General features: G+C 40.4%; 1 protein-coding gene across 4 annotated transcripts in view; it reads left to right on the forward strand.

The window, feature by feature from the left end:
* LOC126235881 (CD109 antigen-like) overlaps window positions 1-18,803 on the forward strand; it is a 565,987-nt gene extending 547,184 nt beyond the window's left edge. For all 4 annotated transcript variants that reach the window (XM_049944806.1, XM_049944808.1, XM_049944805.1 and 1 more), the window contains exons 26-29: window positions 7,656-7,831; window positions 13,417-13,588; window positions 15,723-15,825; window positions 17,639-18,803. In XM_049944806.1, the coding sequence (XP_049800763.1) occupies window positions 7,656-7,831; window positions 13,417-13,588; window positions 15,723-15,825; window positions 17,639-17,859 (672 nt within the window). In that variant the 3' untranslated portion in view covers window positions 17,860-18,803. The remainder of the gene's footprint in view (window positions 1-7,655; window positions 7,832-13,416; window positions 13,589-15,722; window positions 15,826-17,638) is intronic.
* Window positions 18,804-19,425: the final 622 nt, after the last annotated feature.

A 19,425-nucleotide genomic window follows, 5' to 3' on the forward strand; every position in this document is an offset into this window, starting at 1 on the left:
ATAATTTGGTTCATCAGGAGTCCACCATTTGGACGGCCTTTGTACATCATCATCATCTCATTGCTGTCTTTTTTGACCTACAGAAGGATTATTACATGACATGGCATCACCACATGCTTACTGTGTTCATGAGTGGGGTCTCCAGGACCTCCCAATTTTTTTCAAGAACTTCCTGTCGCACCGTATGTTCTGGGTGCAAATGGACACTTCACTCAGTACCCCTCTTATATCCAAGAGGCTCTGTAGTTCCTGCTTTCTTGTGGCCATCAATGGTCTAGCTGTGGGTGTGGTGTCTTCAGTATCGCCTTCCTTCCGTGCCTGCTTTTATTATTGCTCCTCTAGTATGGTTTTTCACTGAGTGTCACCTACAGGGCACCACACGAAAGGTGAAGTCGTGTGCTCCCATCCATGGCTTTTGGTTTTCAGCTGCCAAGATTCATGTCATGCACTTCTGTTGCCATCGTACTGCCCACCCACACCCCGAGCTTTACATAGATGATCAGTTACTACTTGTAGCTGAGAAGCACCACTTTCTGGGACTAGTCTTAGATTCCCAGCTGATGTGGCTTCCCCACCTTCACCAACTTAAGTGAAAGTACTGGTGACTCCTTAATATTCTTTGCTGCCTCAGTAACACTAGCTGGGGTACAGATCGCTCTACCCTTTTGTGGCTCTAGAAAGCCCTGATTCAATCCTGTCTTGACTAGGGCAGTTGTGCATATGGTTCAGCACCACCCTCAACATTGCGGATACTGGACCCCATTCATCACTGTAGGGTCCAACTTGTGTGCCAACAACAGCTGCTGAATTATGCTATATACATTCATAGCTTCCCTGAACATCCCAACTGCCATGCCCTTTTCCCTGGAAGGGAGCTCCACACCCCATAGCAGTGACCCAGAACTGGGTGTACAATTGCAGCACACCTCTAGTGTGTCTGTTCAGAACTGAAACTTCCTCCACTGTCGCCTCTGGCTAGGGAAACATCACATCTGTCCCCATGGCTTGTGCCCCAACCTCGGATTTGCCTTGAAGTCTCCTACAGTCCAAAAGACTCTGCTGATCATGTGATTTTTCGCTGCCTCTTCTTGGCTGCCCTTGGGAAGTGCTACAGTTCGGGAGTGTTAATCTCTGATGGCTCATCAGTCGACTGATGAACAGGCTTTGCATACGTACGTGCGTGGTGCAGTGAACAGCACTATCTGCTACACAGCTACAGTGTCTTCACTGCTGAATTAACGGCCATTACATTAGCACTTAGCCATGTTTGATCTTGAACTGGCAAGAGTATCCTAATCTGTAGTGACTCCCTTAGCAGTCTTCAGGCTGTAGACCAATGCTACTCTGCTCACCCGCTGGTTATGGCTATCCAGGATCTTGTCTCTGACCTCCATCAAGCTGGACGGCCCATCGTTTTCATTTGGTCCCCTGCTCATGTTGGGATTTCGGGAAATGAATGAGCTGACAGGTTGGGCAAGCTGGCCCCAGGATGCCAATTCTGGAAATGGTTTTCCTGGAACCGACACCATCTATTGCTGCAAGTCTGGAACTCAGATTGGTCTGCCCTGATCTCCCCAAACAAGCTAAGGAGGATTAAGGAGACTACCACCATGTGGCAGTCTTCCCAGTGTGCTTCTTGCAGGGAATCATCCAGCCTCTGTAGACTCCGCATTGGCCACACTTGGCTGACCCGTGGCCAAATTCTCAGATGTGAGGATCTCCCTCACTGCTGATGTGGAGCTCGCCTGATGGTGGTCCACTTACTCATAGACTGCCCTAATTTGGCTGCTTTCAGGCAGCACCTTAATATTCCTGACATGCTACCTGTGGTGCTAGCAGACGACACTGAAGTGACTGACCATGTGTTATGTTTTGCCTGTGAAGGTGGGTTCTATTCATCCCTGTAAGGTAGAGTTCTTTTGGCCTCATTGACTGCCTGAGTAGTTGGTGGGGGCACCGCTCTCCTGCCCCCCCCCTCCTGCCCCCCCTCCTCCCCCCTCCCTCATCCCTCCTCCCTTCTCCTTGCCCCTTCCCCTCCAGGGATCCCTCGGCAGCCAATGTTTGGGTGGCCCAGCCTGGCCTCTACCCTTTCCACCATTTTATTCTTTTTAATTTCTCGGTTTTAAAGTCTTGTATTGACTGATCTTTTAATGAATTTTCTGTGCTGTCTTTTTTTCTGGGCTTTTATCTCAGTTTTTATTTTTTATAGTTACACTTAAGCTTTACAGGATTTGCCTTCTCCCTTTGACGATTAATTCTGGTTGGCCACGTAATGGATGGAGGTACTGATGACCTCACAGTTTAGTCCCTTTCACTCCAAATGAACAATGCAATACTGAGAGCATACTTGAATGTAGGTGGTACTCATTTAGTATCAAACTGTGGACTGATTATTTTGGGTGATGTCCAGCTACTTACAGACAGGTGTAAGAACAGACTGTTATTTTGAAAACTACATAATGGTTTGAAACTCTTATGGGTTGGATTCTACCATTTTTGATGAACCACAACAACTAATTTGCTTTTGGCTTATAGAAAATGTTGCTAGTCGAAAATCCAAAAATATTGTGGAACTGTTATCTACATAAACCCCTTGTTTATATGAATGAGCACCATATTGCAAATTACAGCAAATTACATAAAATTATTGTTTAGTGGATTAATTAGTCAGTGATCAGTCTCATTCTGTACAGAAAAATTAGGGTAACTAAAGTATGTGGTCAAAGTTCAGAATCTAACAGTGGTTCTGATGAGATCTATGCTGGGAAATGGAGCTGCTTATGAACTTAAAGTTTTATTATTGTGGAAGATAATTAGTTTTAGGTAATTTCAAATATATTACTGGTAAGTTAGAATGTGTAATTTTCAAATAGGGTAGGGCACTTTTTAGCTCATAGATTTGTGCTCGTAGCAAACTGTAGTGCTAACTTTAACTAACTGTAACCTTGAATTAACAATGGCATAATGAAACTAATTACACAGATAGAATCAGGACAGCAAAAATAATAATCTGAAAAATAAATTACAGTGAAATTCAGTTTTACAAGAACTTGAGAGTTTTATGTAAGTTTCATGTTAACAGGTAAATATATTGAACATAAGCAAAAAATTAGTGAAAAAAACTAGTTATTTATGGGAGTAGAAGAAACATAATGGATGGGAATAATCCACCTGCTATTATGTCACAACATGACCTCTTTGAAGATCTCCACATTGAAACTGGTGTGATGACCATGAGACATTTATAGCCACAATGATTACATAGTACAATAGCCACCTAAAAGAAGTAAAATGAGTTGCTTGTTCCGCACACAAGGGTGGTTTGAAAAGGTCTCGCAACGGAATAGGAAAAAAAGTATTCACATCACTGAAACTTTCTTTATTTTTCAATGTAGTCTCCTAGTAGATTAATGCACTTGTTCCAATGATGTTCCAGTGCCTTGATACCATCTTAAATAAGTTTTCTACAGACCTGCAAAATAGTTGTCAACTCTGGCTATCAATTTGTCGTTTGAAGTGAATCTTCGTCCACCAAGAAAAATTTTCAGTTTCGGGAAGACATGGAAGTCTGACGGAACCATAGCAGGTGAATAAGGCAGGTGTGGCAACAATTCCTACCTTAGTTCATGTAATTTTGCCATGGTGACAGCATGTTTATGATCCAGCATCAAGAGTTGTGGCACCCATCTTGCAGATAATTTTTTTCATTTCTAATTCTTCAGTTAAAATGTGATATACCCATTCAGATGACATCTGGCAAATGTGAGCAATTTCACGCACTTTCAATCAACAATCCACCATGACCATTTTGTGCACTTTTACAATGATTTCTGGAGTAGTGACAGATCTCAGCTGACCACTGCGCGGATCATCATCTAAGCTCTCCCGACCAAATTTAAATTCATTTGTCCACTTGGCAACAGTTCAATGTGAAGGAGCAGAGTTCTCCAGTGTATTCTGGAAATCGACATGAATATTCTTTGCTTTCATATCTTCCTTTATGAAGTACTTAGTCAGTGCTTGAATCTCAATTCCGCCCCCCCATCTTCGCAAATCACTATGCACTATGCGGAAGCACTGACATGGCACATGTTTACAGGCGACAGATCAACGAATATCACGTGAACAACTCGTTGCATTAGTGCTGACCTCTTGTGGTGATTCCAAGAACTTTTCAAACCACCCTCGTAGATAAAGAGCCAGCACTAATGTCGTCTATCAACAAGGAATTTGAAAAATTTAGCTCTGGAGAAAGGCATGTAGAATGGCAGCTATGGTTTAAAGGAGTAGTTGATCTGGCACTATATATATATAAGATGATGTGACTTACCAAATGAAAGTGCTGGCAGGTCGACAGACACACAAACAAACACAAACATACACACAAAATTCAAGCTTTCGCAACAAACTGTTGCCTCATCAGGAAAGAGGGAAGGAGAGGGAAAGATGAAAGGATTTGGGTTTTAAGGGAGAGGGTAAGGAGTCATTCCAATCCCGGGAGCGGAAAGACTTACCTTAGGGGGAAAAAAGGACGGGTATACACTCGCGCACACACACACACATATCCATCCACACATATATATGTGTTTTTAGATATATTTTTCCTACGTGGAATGTTTCCCTCTATTATATATATATATATATATATATATATATATATATATATATGTTCAAATTAAGTGCCTGGGAGGGGGTTCACCAAATCATTTTCAGGCTGTTTCTTTACTGTTTCACTCTCGAACGGTGCACGGGAAAAATGAATACTTAAATCTTCCATGCAACCTCTGATTTCTCTTATATTTTCATGCTCCTAGGACAAAGTTAAATATTGAAATTTCATGAGAAGATCCTGCTGCAATGAAAATAACCTTTGCTGTAATGAAAATAACTTTTGCTGTAATGATTGCCACCCAAATTCGCATATCATACTCGTGGCACTTTCGCCCCTATTTCACAATAATACAAAACGAGTTGCCCTTCTTTTGACAATTGCAACATCTTTCTCAATTCTATTTGATGTGGGTCCCACATGTGATAGCAGTTCTCCATAAGAGGGTGGACAAGCATAGTGTAAGCAGACTCTTTAGTAGACCTGTTGCGTTTTCTAAGTGTTCTGTCAATAAATTGAAGTCTTTCGTTTGCTTTCCCCACAACATTATCTTTGTGATCATTCCAATTTAAGTTATTTATAACTATAATCCCTAAGTATTTATGTGAATTTACAGCTTTAGAGATTTATGTGTATTAACCGGTGACCATAATTTAGTGGATTCCATTTAGTCTTTGTGTGGATGACTTCACACTTTTCATTATTTAGAATCAGTTGCCACTTTTTGCACCATTTTGTCTAAATCATTTTGCAATTTGTTTTGAACCACAGATGATTTTATAAGATGGTAAATGATAGCATCTTCTGCAAAAAGTCTAAGAGGACCACTCAGATTGGCTCCTAAATTGTTTATGTAGATCGGGAACAGCAGAGAGCCTATAAACCTTCCTTGGAGAATGCCAGATATTACTTCTGGTTTACTCAATGACTTTCCATCAATTACTATGAACTGAGTTCTTTCTGACGGTCTGACAGGAATTCAAGACTCCAATTACCCATCTGAGACGATACTCCATAGGCATGCCATTTGCTTAGAAGTCACTTGTGAGGAACACTGTCAAAAGCAACCTGGAAATCTAATAATATGAAATCAATTTGACATCCACTGTCAATAGATCTCATTACTTCATGAGAATAAAGAGCTGGTTGATTTTTACAAGAATGATATTTTTTGAATTTATGTTAACTGTTTGTCAATAATTCATTATCTTCTAAGTAACCCATAATGTTCAAACACAGTGTATGTTCCAAAATCCTTCTGCAAAATGACATTAGTGGTGTGGGCCTATAATTCAGTGGATTACTCGTATTTCATTTCTTGGGTATTGGTGTGGCTTGTACAACTTTCCAGACTTTAAGTACAGAGCTTTCAATGAGAGAGTGGTTGTCTATGATTGCTAAGTATGGAGCTATTGTATCAGCGTACTCTGAAAAGAACCTTGGAAGGAACCTGACTGGTATACAATATATACCAGAGGGCTTGGGTTTATTAAGTGCTTTAAGCTGCTTCGCTACACTGAGGATACATAATACTAAGTAACTCATGTTGGAGGTTGTTCTTGGTTGGAATACTGGCATATTTACTTCATCTTTTTTGGTGAAGGAATATTGAAAAAAAGAAAAAAAAAACTTTGTTTAGTATCTCTGCTTTAGTGGCACTGTCATCCATACATCACCATTGTGCAGTGGGTGTATCGATTGTATCCACGCTGCTGTACTTTACATACAACCAGAATCTCTTTGGATTTTCTGCCAGAATTTCGTTGTGGGAACTATTAAAAGCACCTTGCATTGAAGTTTGCATTAAGTTTCGAGCTTCTGTAAAACCTTCCCTATCCTTGGGGTTTAGCATTCTTTGAAATTTGGCATGCTTTTTTCGTTGTTTCTGCAACAGTGTTCTAATATAGATAGAGATGCTGAACGAAGCAGTAATGGCTGTCAAGAGGACTGTGCATGAAGCCCTCAGTGACTGCTATAGCAGAATATTTTCAAAAGATTTTTCAAAAATCCCAAAGAAGTTCTAATCATATGTAAAGACTGTACCAAAGTTAATTTTAGAGAGACTCTTGGATGAGAGAGGAAATGAAATTGAGGTTAGCAAAGCACGGGCAGACATGCTGAACTCAGTTTCCAAATGTCCCTTTATAAAGGCAAATCCAAAATCCATGAGTGTTGCCCATTTGAATTCTCACACCATTGCAAAGATGAGTGATATAGATAATAGTGCCAGTGCTGCTTAAAACAAGTGAAATCGCTAGACTCAAACAAGGCTTCAAGCCCTAATAGAATCCCTGTCAGATTCTATACTGATTTGTGACTCAGCTAGTCCCTCTTTTAACCATAATCTGCTGTAGATCACTTATAAAAAAACGTGCCCAGTTGTTGAAAGAAAGCACAGGTCGCACCTAGAGAATTGCACCTTTATGTCTGATCTATTAATAAGGTATTTATGAAATAGAAACTGCACTAGCTAAGGCAAGAAGTGGACTAATTATAGAATTCAGTTCAAGAAGTAAACAGTGGCATTCTACATTATTTGTTAGTTACAAATAATTTATTCATGAATAAATTTGTTTGAATGATCTACTTAGTCTAATTGTTATCCAAGCAGAAATAGCAACAATGTAGGAAAAGATAGATTGTCACTATAGGTTGGCTGATACCTGTACTGTCATCATTGAGGTGAGTGACTGGCAGAATTTATACTACTTGACACAATGCTGTGGGGTGAACGTACCTTTGTCAGAGATAACACTGTTGGCAACAAGAGCATCAGTCTGTGACTGACAGCCACAGACTGATGCTCTTGTTGCCAACGGTGTTGTCTCTGTCACAGGCATGTTTACCCCAGAGTATTGGGTCAAGTAGTTTAAATTCTGCCAGCAATTCAACAAGAAGTAATACTATCCCAGATGCACGCCTGAAAGATGATGGAGTATTCTATCTGTTGTGAAAACTTCAAGAAACACAAGCAATATTATAATTGAAAATATGATTGTTACATTTTTAAAATTTTCTGATACTTAGCTCTGTCTTTTCTTTGCAGCTGTCGTCAAAAGTACGGGAAGTCAACATCACAGCAACTGGAACAGGATTTGCCATTGTGCAGGTGTCTTACCGCTACAATGTTAATGTGACTGGTGCATGGCCGCTCTTCACATTAGACCCACAGGTTGACAAAAACTCTGACCGGAATCATCTGCAGCTTTCGATATGCTCAGCGTATGTAGCTCTTATCAGTGTTCTGTTAATATCATCTTGCTAAAAGATACTGATACTGATTCTGATACTTATAAGCAGTCAGTTTATATGTTTTGACTATCATTTAATCAGGCAAGTTTTCAAATATGTAGTAAGTAGCAAATCATGGACTGCATGAAAAATCAGAAAAGAAGTGAATCAAAGCAGACTGATAAAGTAAGATTGGGTACTCAGAATTTGTGAGGAAAGGAACAAGTGGAAAAACTGGAGGATAAGAGTGGACAGGATGACAAGGCATGGCTTAAGTCATGAGGGAAACCGTCCATGGCAGTAGAGGGGGCCGCAGAGGACAAAAACTATTGTGAAGACAGATACTGGAATATATGCAACAAAAAAATTGAGGTTGTTGGTTGCAAGAGTTGCTCTCAAACGAAGAGGTTGACACAGGAGAGGACGTCGCAGTGGACCACGTCAGGCCTGTCTATGTACTGGCTGAAATATGGGGTTGTAATTTGGACACTGACTACTGTAAATAACGTAGCTGACATATGCACAGTTGCGTTTCACCGTCTTTACTTTCACTTTTCACAGCCCCTCATATACACATTTATATGGGCAATGCACTATTGTTTAACTTTCCATAAGCCTTATTAGTAGTTTGCAGGTGAACATCCACATACTGCTACAATAGTTTCCTAACCACAAAGTTCACAGATCTGGAAGAATAATCAGGTACTTGTGGAGAAGACACAGTCACTGTTTTTACACATGGCGTAATTGTTTAACACTTATTCCACAGTTAATTTGAAGCATTGTTGTTGTTCTAACCAGCACAGGTTGCTCGTCTGAAACTCAGCTGTGGACTGACTGTCTCATGACCAAAAATTGGGCCCTTATATATCATCACAATAATAGGTGCTGAAACTACACATTGTTCGAAGTTTAATTTACAGAAATTACAATTAAAACTTAACTCATTAAATTAACTGAATACATCGAAACATTGGTTCTTTTTAACAGTTTCTTCTACTGCAAGAGTTAGGCTGAATTATTTGTTTAAATCATGAAATTAACCAATATAGTTACGTAAATAATGTTTTTGACAAAACTGTTAATTGCTTTGGAATTAATTAAAGGCTTACTTTACCAACATGTTTTCAAATAGGGCCAAATAGATACTTAAAGATAACTAGCATTTTGTCTTCCAAATGTTTACGATTATTACAGATTTTATATTTATTTATATGTCAACAACAGAATTTATGTTATGAAGCAGTTACTGATTTCGCTCTATAATAAAAGACACTAACTAGAAATAGTTGAAATAAATTAGAAAATTAGTTTCATACATAAAACTAAGCACAAAATTAGATCTAGTGTTAAATTCTTTAAAACTAAGGGCTAATCTTTCTCTTTTATGAAAATGCAGATTATATTCACATATGTTAATGCTAATTACTTAAAATTGAAGAAACGAATTTAAGGAGGCAGATGGCAAAACAAGAGGGGAATTAAAATTATGCCAGCGTGGTTCTTCACAAAATGACTGCCTGGTGGAGGGGAGGAGGTAGGGTGGCATGATAAACAAACAAAAATTCCTCATTATTTGGCAGTAACATTAAAAGTTATATTAAAAATCATTGTTTGAATTACGTTACAGAAAAGTTCTCTTCTTTGTTTTGTAATAGTGAATGAGCTATTGTAATCATCAAAATCATCATTAATAATACAAACATTAAATGCTGGAACAGCTATAGTGCATCTTTGTTTGAGACTTACCTGTGTTGCGGTTAATTTTTATCAGAGTAGTAATGTAATATAAGCAATGAGTGTAGCAGCTGTAACTTTGAACAGTTGTTAAAAGGCGTAGCCTTATCTCAAAGTACTAAACTTATCATTCTCCTCTATTTGAAATAAAGGTTCAGGGCACCCAAGTTTCCATAAAATTTTAATGAACGAGATAAGCTTCTATGGGAAACGGTAATACGGGTAACTGTATGCGCAACAAACTGTTCCCATAAATGTCTATACATACATATATTTCAGCACAAAGAAAGATACACTGTACAAGGTACAAAGGCTGACCGGAACATGGTGGCTCGTCAGAGCAGTTAGAGTTCAAAGATCATGCTTTATGTGGTCGATGTGACATAACGAAGCAACACAGCCCCCCCCCCTCCCTCTCTTCTCCCCTCGCCTGAGAGGAGGTCGTGTGTGTGTCAGCTTCGGAGTGCGTAGTGCGGGGCGGCAGACGCATGACTGGAAGCTCCATCTCAGTCAGGGCGGCGTGTGAAGGCACAGGATAAGCTGCAGGTCCACCTCGTAATCAGACTGCCAGCGGGGGCAGACAATGCGTGGGCCGGCCCGGGAGTAGAGGTGTTGGGAGGGGTGCGAGTGTGCCTGACCCTAATGCAGCTCGAGCCATCCAAGGAGATGAACGCTTGAACTCTTGATGGATCACACTCTCGGAGGAGGGACAGGCTATGCTCTATCTTGACATCTAGTTCCTCATTGAGTGTCGAGTCTGCATGTCTGTAAGGAGCACAAGCACATGGTCGTCGAAAGCTACGATCGACATGTCGCCGACGTGGTTAGGTGGTACATTGCAGCACAAGTTGAATGTCGGGGAGCAAGTCTCTCCAGTAGATGGAACGTCATTAAAACCTGTGCATGGGGTTGATGACGACATGCTTGGGAAACCCACGAACTGCGGTGATGAATCTTCAGAAGGAGAAGACCCTACCATGGGATGAGCTAACTCGTCATCGGGCTCGGCAATGGAAAATTTATCTGGATGGGACTGCAGAGGGATGTCGGAGTCAATGAAAGCAGGCTTGAGCCTGTGTAGTGAAACAGTCTGCGGGCAATCTTTAACCATTATGTGGAACATCGTCTCGCCCCTCCAGAGTACTTCAAAGGAGCTGAGGTATGGGGGTTGCAGAGATTGTCCAACGGAATTGTCCATGAGTATAACAACGTGGGAGCATGTGTTGAGTGCAGTTGGCACATAAATGTCCGGCGGGGAATGACTGACAGGCGGGTGTAGTCGTGCTTGTCTGAAGTGGGTGTGCATTCAGTCTGCGGATGTGGGGAAATCCTCGAGTGCTTGGGTCAGGATAAGTTCCCCAGGTAGAATCGCGTTCTTGCCGAAAACGGATTTGGAGATGGTTCCCTGTAAGTCAGGTTTAAAGGCCAAACGGAGACCGAGTAACACTCGAGGAAGTGCCTCAGACCAGAGGCAGTCATGACACCTGAGTGCTGTTTTAAGGGTGCAGTGCCATCGTTCCACTAAACTGTTGCTTTGCGGGTGGTAGGCTGTTGTATGAATTTTTTTGATACCACAAAGGTTTCATAGAATCATGAAAAGTGCAGACGCGAACTGTTGACCCTGGTCGGTGGTGATGGTGGACGGGCAACCAAGTCTAGTGATCCACGATGAGACAAATCCCTTGGCCACGGTTTCTGCTGTGATGTTTGGTAAAGGAACAGCTTCCACCCAACGAGACATGCGATCGATTGTGGAGAGGATATATCTGACGTTGGCAGAGGGCCGATAATGTCAAACTTGCCAGGGGAGGGGGGGGGTCGGGAGGGGGGGTGGCTTCGGCGTATCTTAGAAGGCCTGCTGTCCCATGGTAGGATAGGCTTTCCTGTAACCTGGCACTACTGGCATGGGCGTGTTACTAGCAAACACGTCCCAAACAACGGCTGGTTGCAATGTCCCTGATGAGTAACGTAAGCATGAAGTGGCAGGCACGGTCGGTACCATGGGTACGAACAGATGAGCGGCGCATGAGGTAGGCCCATAAACTGGACTGGAGGTTAGAGGCATAGCACTTAAATTGTCCACGTCGGAAATGACACGGGAGGCCGGCACAGCAGGTACTGTGGAAGGAGCAAGCGGCTGTATGGTCAGAATCGGAGGCCCCCACCCCGTGAGTGAGGGGGGGGGGGGGGGGGTTGGCACTTGGTGTGGCAACAGCGAGAGTTTTCTGTGCACATTGGAAATGCACCCTGTGTGGTAGGACCAAAAATCACTGGTGAAACCTGCTGGTGGTCACATTATCGTGGTACAATGTTCCTGGATGGTGAAGCGCCATAGGGTGTGCTCGAACCCATGTAGTCAAGAAACTGGGTGACAGATCTGCTGGTTCAGCCTGGTGAACTTTTTGTATAAAAATATCCGTTATTAAATTGTGAGGAAGGCAAAACTGGCATGGCTTGATAGCAGTTGACCACATGTGCGTTTTGCACGAATGGCAGCGTAGCACACGGCACTGCTGTAAGCAACATTGCAGCGCATAGAGAATCAAAGCACGTGTGTGAATTTGGGTCCCTTTGAACGCTATACGAGCAAGCGATCATTACATGATTCAGGAAATCGTCCACTTCACTTTTCACATGTTGGCGTGCACAGTCTGGCGACACAAAACCCGGTCCATTGTTTAAGGTAAGGGCATAACACTCGGCCGTTGTAGAGCTGCAAAGTTTGAGGGTAACTTCGTTGGAGATCGCGAAACACTGTCCGTTAGCGGCGAAACAACCGTTGCAAGAGGATTGGAATGGCCTGGTAGTAGGAGCTGAGCCTCCAAATCCTCGTATAAAAAAATTGTGTGAGGCAGCCATGGTGTCAAACGTAAAACCTGTTGATTCCATGTACACTGTACAAGGTACAAAGGCTGACTGGAACATTAACACGGCGGCTTGTCAGAGCAGTTAGAGTTCAAAGATCAAACCTTACTTGGTCAATGTGACCTATCGATGCCACACTTCTAAAAAGTAATCACACTTACTTATATCTCTTTTTTGGTATCTCTCCCAAGAAGCAGTCATATTTAACCCCATTAACATCATATTATTTGTTCCATAATATTTTGGTAAAACTGTGTAGTGTTCATAACTTGCTGCCACAATATTTTGAATCATTCTGACCATATGTAGGTTTAAATTGACAAAGTACAAGTAACCGCTCTGTCTTGTGAGTTTACACCTGAAGATGGAGAGAAGTCTGGATCAAAACATTGTGGTAGCAGGTTACAGGCATCAGTTTTCTCCAAATGGCTCCAACGATTGTTAGACCAAGAAAGTTTTAAATGTTACAGTATTTTATTTGAGTAACGTATACATCACACCTACATGTGTTATACATTGTTTTCTTTGGCCTGCTGTTAAAGTTTTTGGGATGATGAAGGGGATTGTGGTGTAATTGGCACTTCCTTGTGTATCTACTAATTGCTCTAACATGATTTATTCCACAAAGAATGTTATACTTTATTTATTTCTCCCTTCTTGGTTTTTCTTCCTTTTTTTCCCACAGTAAAGATCGTGATAGTGATTCTTAGTGTGGCACAACAGAATAATAATGGCCATTTGATTGAACTAAACTGTCTGCACTTTGTGTCCTATATTTGCAATTGTGCACTGGTATTATTTAGTGTAGTTTCATCACTCCATCAGAAATACATCTTTTCTGTGAAAAAATGTGAAAAAATAATCTCAAACTTGCATGTACACAACATTATTGGCTGTACTTTATAGTTATGCTAAAATTGGAGTGTGGTCACTAATACACATTTTCTGCTTATCCCTGTCTTTACGTAATACAGGTTTGCTGCTGGACAGTCTGCTAATGAAAGTAACATGGCTGTTATGGAAGTGTCATTGCCCTCTGGCTTCACCGTTGATTCAGATTCACTACCCAGCCTGGAAGTTTCACAGAATGTGAAGAGAGTTGAGACCAAAGATGGGGACACTGTTGTTGTTCTGTATTTTGACAAGGTAAGGATTTCATATTTAACTCTGATAGAATTGATACAGTGAACTAATTCTCAAAGAATAATTGCAGTATCTGTAATTAACTGTCTTTTGTGGTTAGTGTTCATGTTTTGCATTACCTTCATATTCATGAGTCGGGGCATACAAGTAGAAAAAAGAACTAATTATAATAGATTTTTCGACCAATACATTTGTATTGGAAACATGAATGTTTGTTTCACCACTTGGGTTGTTTGTTTTTTCAACAATTCATTGTATTTTTAATGTCTGTTCTTGTCTTTTTGTCTCTGTTATTCTTCATTTGTTATTATCTTTAGGCTCTGTTGTTTGTAGTCCAGTATTAGTTGTAAAGAATTTAGATTTAGGCTGGTATAATCCACTGTTGTTGGCTGTTACTCCCTTTTCTGCAATATCTGTTTCTCCTTAGCCACGTTTCCAACACCATTCTTTTTTCAGTTCTTTGACTGTATGTAGTGTATGTCTCATGACTCAAAAATTCTGAATTATTTAATGACTGTTTCGTATTGCTTACCTCTTTACTGGGCTCCCACGAGCACTCAGAAATGCCACAACACGACGTGGCATGGACTCGACTAATGTCTGAATTAGTGCTGGAGGTAACTGACACCATGAATACTGAAGGCTTTCCATAAATGGATGAGTATGAGGCGGTGGAGATCTCTTCTGGACAGCACGTTGCAAGGCATCCCAGATATGTTCAATAATGTTCATGTCTGGTGAGTTTGGTGACCATCAGAACTGTTTAAAATCAGAAGTGTGTTCCTGGAGCCACTCGGTAGCAATTCTAGATGTGTGGAGTGTCACATTGTCCTGCTGGAATTGCCCAAGTTTGTCGGAGTGCACAATAGGCATGAGTGGATGCGGGTGATAGACAGGACGCTTACGAATATGTCACCTGTCGGAGTTGTATCTAGACATATCATGGGCCCCATAATCACTCCAACTGCACATGCCCCACACCATTACAGAGCCTCCACCAGCGTGAGCAGTCCCCCGCTGACATGCAAGGTCCATGGATTCATGAGGTTGTCTCCATAACCGTACACATCCACCTGCTCGATAAAATTTGAAATGAGACTAGACCCACCAACTAACATGTTTCCAGTCATCAACAGTCCAATGTCACTGCTGAAGGGTGCAGGCGAGGTGTAAAGCTTTGGGCCGTACATTCATCAAGGGTATACGAGTGGGTCTTCGGCTCCAAAAGCCCATATCAATGTTTCGTTGAATGGTTCGCACACTGACACATGTTGATGGCCGGCATTGAAATCTGCAGCAGTTTCTGGGAGGGCTGCACTTCTATCACGTGGGGGAACAATTCTCTTCAGTCATCATTGGTCCTATTCTTGCAGGATCTTTTTCTGGCCACAGTGATGTCAGAGATTTGGTGTTTTACCAGATTCCTGATATTCATGGTACACTCGTGAAATGGTCATATGGGAAAATCCCCACTTCATCACTACCTCGGAGATGCTGTCCCTTTGCTCATGCACCGACTTTATCGCCACGTTCAAAGTCACTTAAATCTTGATAACCTGCCATTGGAGCAGCAGTAACCGATCTGACAACTGTGCCAGACACTTGTTGTCTTATATAGGTGTTGCTTTTGTTGTCTTATATAGGTGTTGCTGACCGCAGGACCTTATTCTGCTTGTTTACATATATCTGTATTTGAATATGCATGCCTATACCAGTTTCTTTGCACTTCAGTGTATTTTCATTCTGTTAATTTCTGCATTGTTTGTAGTATTTATTTTTTTGTTACTTACAATTTTTAGAAATGGTTTGCTTATTAAAAAAAATGGTTCAAATGGCTCTGAGCACTATGGGACTTAACATCTACGGTCATTAGTCCCCTAGAACTTAGAACTATTTAAACCTAACTAATCTAAGGATAACACGAGGGCTTATTAAAAGAGCACTTCGCTTTCTCCTAAATTGTCTGGAACACGTGCGTCTGTCTCTTGAGAAATTTACTTTCGTGGAAGCACTTTGTCAAGTGTATACACTAACAATGAAATGTAACTTATATAAGAGCAAGTGTCAGAAGTTAGGTGTAGTGACTTGTGTTTAGTACAGCTTGAAAGACTAAGTTTCACAACTTTTGTACTTCCAGATGACAAGGCAGGAGTATTGTCCCACCATATCTGCTTACCGAACTCACAAAGTGGCTAAGCAGAAACCAGTTCCTGTATCTATTTATGATTATTACGACTCGTGTAAGTATACTATTAGATTATAAAGCTATACTAAAGCTCTGCTTTTGTCCATTCTGCTAATGCTTTGAAAGCAATCTTAGGCAAGTTTACAGATGGAGCACTTGTTTTTATAGCACTAAGAGATGATGTCAGCTGTGTCCTTAACCATGACTGTAGCAGAGAACATGATCTTTTTACATAAATGTAAAAAGACAATTACCTCAATGTATTCTGCACCCTGAATGTTGATTAATTTTTTAGTGACAAGGTGCCTACATTACAAATATCTTAAACTAATTTTGAACTTCAACAAAAATGTAGTTAATTCAGAGTAATAAGTAATGATGCATGCAATGTATGTGCGCTCATATGTCTTCCACCTCCATCCCTAATGCCCCCTTCCTTACCTCGGCAGCTCAAGATATTAACTATGGCTCTGAAATGAGACTTGTCGAATGCAGTCACTTAAAGCCTAATATGGCAACACCCAACCATTTACTCAGTTGTATAAGAAACAATTCTGAATTTTGATAATATTCAGTTTAGATGGTTGATGTGAGAATGACAAGTCAGTAGTTGGTTTAGTAAGAAATAATTTGCAATTTTTAATTTTGGGGAGAAGAAGAGGGAGAAAAAGGAACAGCATAACAAGAGCAAATTCACAAAGTTTCAGAGCTATGGAACATCAGTAATAATAATATAATAATAATAATAATAATAACAACACACTATAGACTACCACGTGAAAGTATAATAACTTGCAATACCAGCTTCTTTATTTTTAAATAATTTGCACCAAAAGTTAAGATAATTTGAGGTGTAATCTGAAGATTAAATTTTGATAAGAATGTACTGAAGGTACTCAAGAGTTGTGGAGGGGAAAAGGGGGGGAGGGGCAAGGGAGGAAGGAGCCAGGCACTTTCCTAAGTAAAATATCTGTTTACTCGCCCGCTGTTTACACACAAAAATTTGTTTGTAAGTTTGCCAAAGATTTTTTTCATATGGTCGCCACATATACTTCCATGAATGATCTTGTAACACATATTTAATAATACACACACACACACACACACACACACACACACACACACACACAGTCACCTGTGGACACTGAGGCCATAATCAGGGCTTGCAAGTGACATGGCCTCATGTGGGAGAAGGAGGGGGGGGGGGGGGAGCACAGTGCGTGCATCTGACAAAGGATTGGGTCCGAGATAGCTTATCCAGAAGTCTGCTTTCAGTGTGCATTTCCACTGCTCAGTGCCTCCTACGTATGGTACTTTCTTCTTCTTCTTTTTTTTTTGGTGGGGGGGGGTTGTATAATGTGAGTCCTCGTAAGATTAAAGGTTAAGCTGTTCGCCATGTACCAGTTGTAAGCCATTTTTATTCTCCTCCTGGCTGTGTGTGGAACCTTTATTAGCACATTTGTATCATCAGCAAATGTTGAGCTTTTGAAGAGGCCTGCCATGTCTTTAGTTAACCATTTATGGAGGTTCAGAACGAAAATGAGAATAAACCCACTACTGGACCTTACAGGAAACTGTATTTAATCCTCTGATACCAATTGTTTTTATTGTTAAGATATGACGCCATCCGTAGTGTTTTAGCTTCTGTAGTAGATTTCAATGATCTGCACAATTGAAGGCCTTAAAAAGAAGGCTTGTGCAATTTTCTGAGTTCACATTTTGTGTGTGTGTGTGTGTGTGTGTGTGTGTGTGTGTGTGTGTGTGTGTGTGTGAGAGAGAGAGAGAGAGAGAGAGAGAGAACGAATATTGTTACTTCCAAACTAGAATTTCCATGATTGTGGTATATGTGTATTCTTTCACTGTTACAGCTAGACGTGCTAGAGTATTTTATGAACCAAGAGTAGCAACACTGTGTGATATCTGTGAGGATGAAGACTGCGACTCAGTTTGTTCGAGTAAATCGAGTGGTCGTAGTGGAGGGAGTGACGGTAGTGCCGGGTCAGCAGCACCTGTGCCGTTGCCAAGTCATCTACTTGTGCTGCTGATGTTCGCTGTTTGCTTGCCTGTGGGCTTGGCTACACAGCACTGATTGTTTTGTCTAGGCTCGTATGATGGGTAAAACTTCATACAAGCTGCTGACACATAGAGAGACTGAAACTGTTTGTAAAAGAGACATACAGTGGACTGAGTACATAACTAAATTATATTTTGCTCAGTGCTTTGAGACATTCTGAATTATTAACATTCTTCTGTGTAATCAGTGGATAAGTATGCTTTGATGTTGTTGAAAATACAATCTGTGGATTTACAAATAACACCCATTAAAAATATGGGATAACAACAATTTAATTTACTGTGATTCATTTTAAAACCATTAATTCCATGGAAGATGATTCATAATATTATGGTATTTATCACTATATTCTTGAGGTCTACAATTAAGAGTGCAATAAAACCAAATTTCAGTGTGTGTGTGTGTGTGTGTGTGTGTGTGTGAGAGAGAGAGAGAGAGAGAGAGGGGGGGGGGGGGGGGAGAAGGCGGAGCCAGATAGTTACTTAACATAATATTTAACTTAACACAGAGCAATATACTTGGTTCTTCTTATGTAGACATCATAATTATGAGTGAGTAAGTGCTGGATAGTTCTTGGATAGTTCTGTTTACAAGAATGCAAATTGTGTCCACTGGCAATACTGTGTGTGTTCTTATTCTAAACTGTAACGTTTGTGTGATGTCATTTACCAGTCACATATCTGCATTGCCTGGACAGTAATGATGCAATTTGCTGTTGAAATAAAATATGTAAACTACTCAAAGCTAATTGTGATATGTAACAAAGCTGCTTTAACACACTTGTTATGTAGGAAGATTGTGATGTTCCTTTGTGTTTTTTGAACAATATTTTTTTTGTTTATATAGTTTTGAAACAAATTATTTGGTGATTACTTTGAAATCAGTTTTTGAGATGAGTGATATGTATATTTGTTAATAACAAGATTGTAACATATAAATAAAGTTTTGAATTTTTTGTACTATGTATTTAAATATAAACCCTATGACTCATTTATATACAGAATGTGTCCTACTGGTGTTTCAGGATGTAGGAAATTATTGACCAGAACAAAAGATGGCTACATTTCAAAGTTACAGCACTATACTTTGTTCATCATAAGAATAAACCTGATGTAAACAAACACAAATGCTGTGATTGGTCAATGGCCCTAGCACACCTACACTGGTGTTGTCACTCTCTTGGAAGCAGCTCCTACTTGTGTATGACATGTCTTATCACTGTGTTACTGTTCATAAAACTTTAAGATATTTAATGTATTAACAGTGATCAACATTTTTCTTAATCATATTTTAGCTATGCAATTTTTATTTCAAAAATCGTTTACAGTCACAATCTCTGTACTGCTGTGCTCTGATTGGCACACTGTTAATACATAGTGTGCAAATGGCGGAAACACACATGTGGAACACCCTTACAAAGTGGCAAAATACAAGTTTTTTTAATGCTTTTCACAATTTAAAAAAAAATAATCAGCTTTGAACTTTATGGAGGAACTATATTTACAAAAGATAAGGACAAACCAAGTATGGAAAGTATAGTTGAAGCAGTCTTTTCTTTTCATCCAATTTGGAATACTTGCA

This window comes from Schistocerca nitens, chromosome 2 (genome assembly GCF_023898315.1).
Source record: "Schistocerca nitens isolate TAMUIC-IGC-003100 chromosome 2, iqSchNite1.1, whole genome shotgun sequence".
Lineage (NCBI taxonomy): Eukaryota > Metazoa > Arthropoda > Insecta > Orthoptera > Acrididae > Schistocerca > Schistocerca nitens.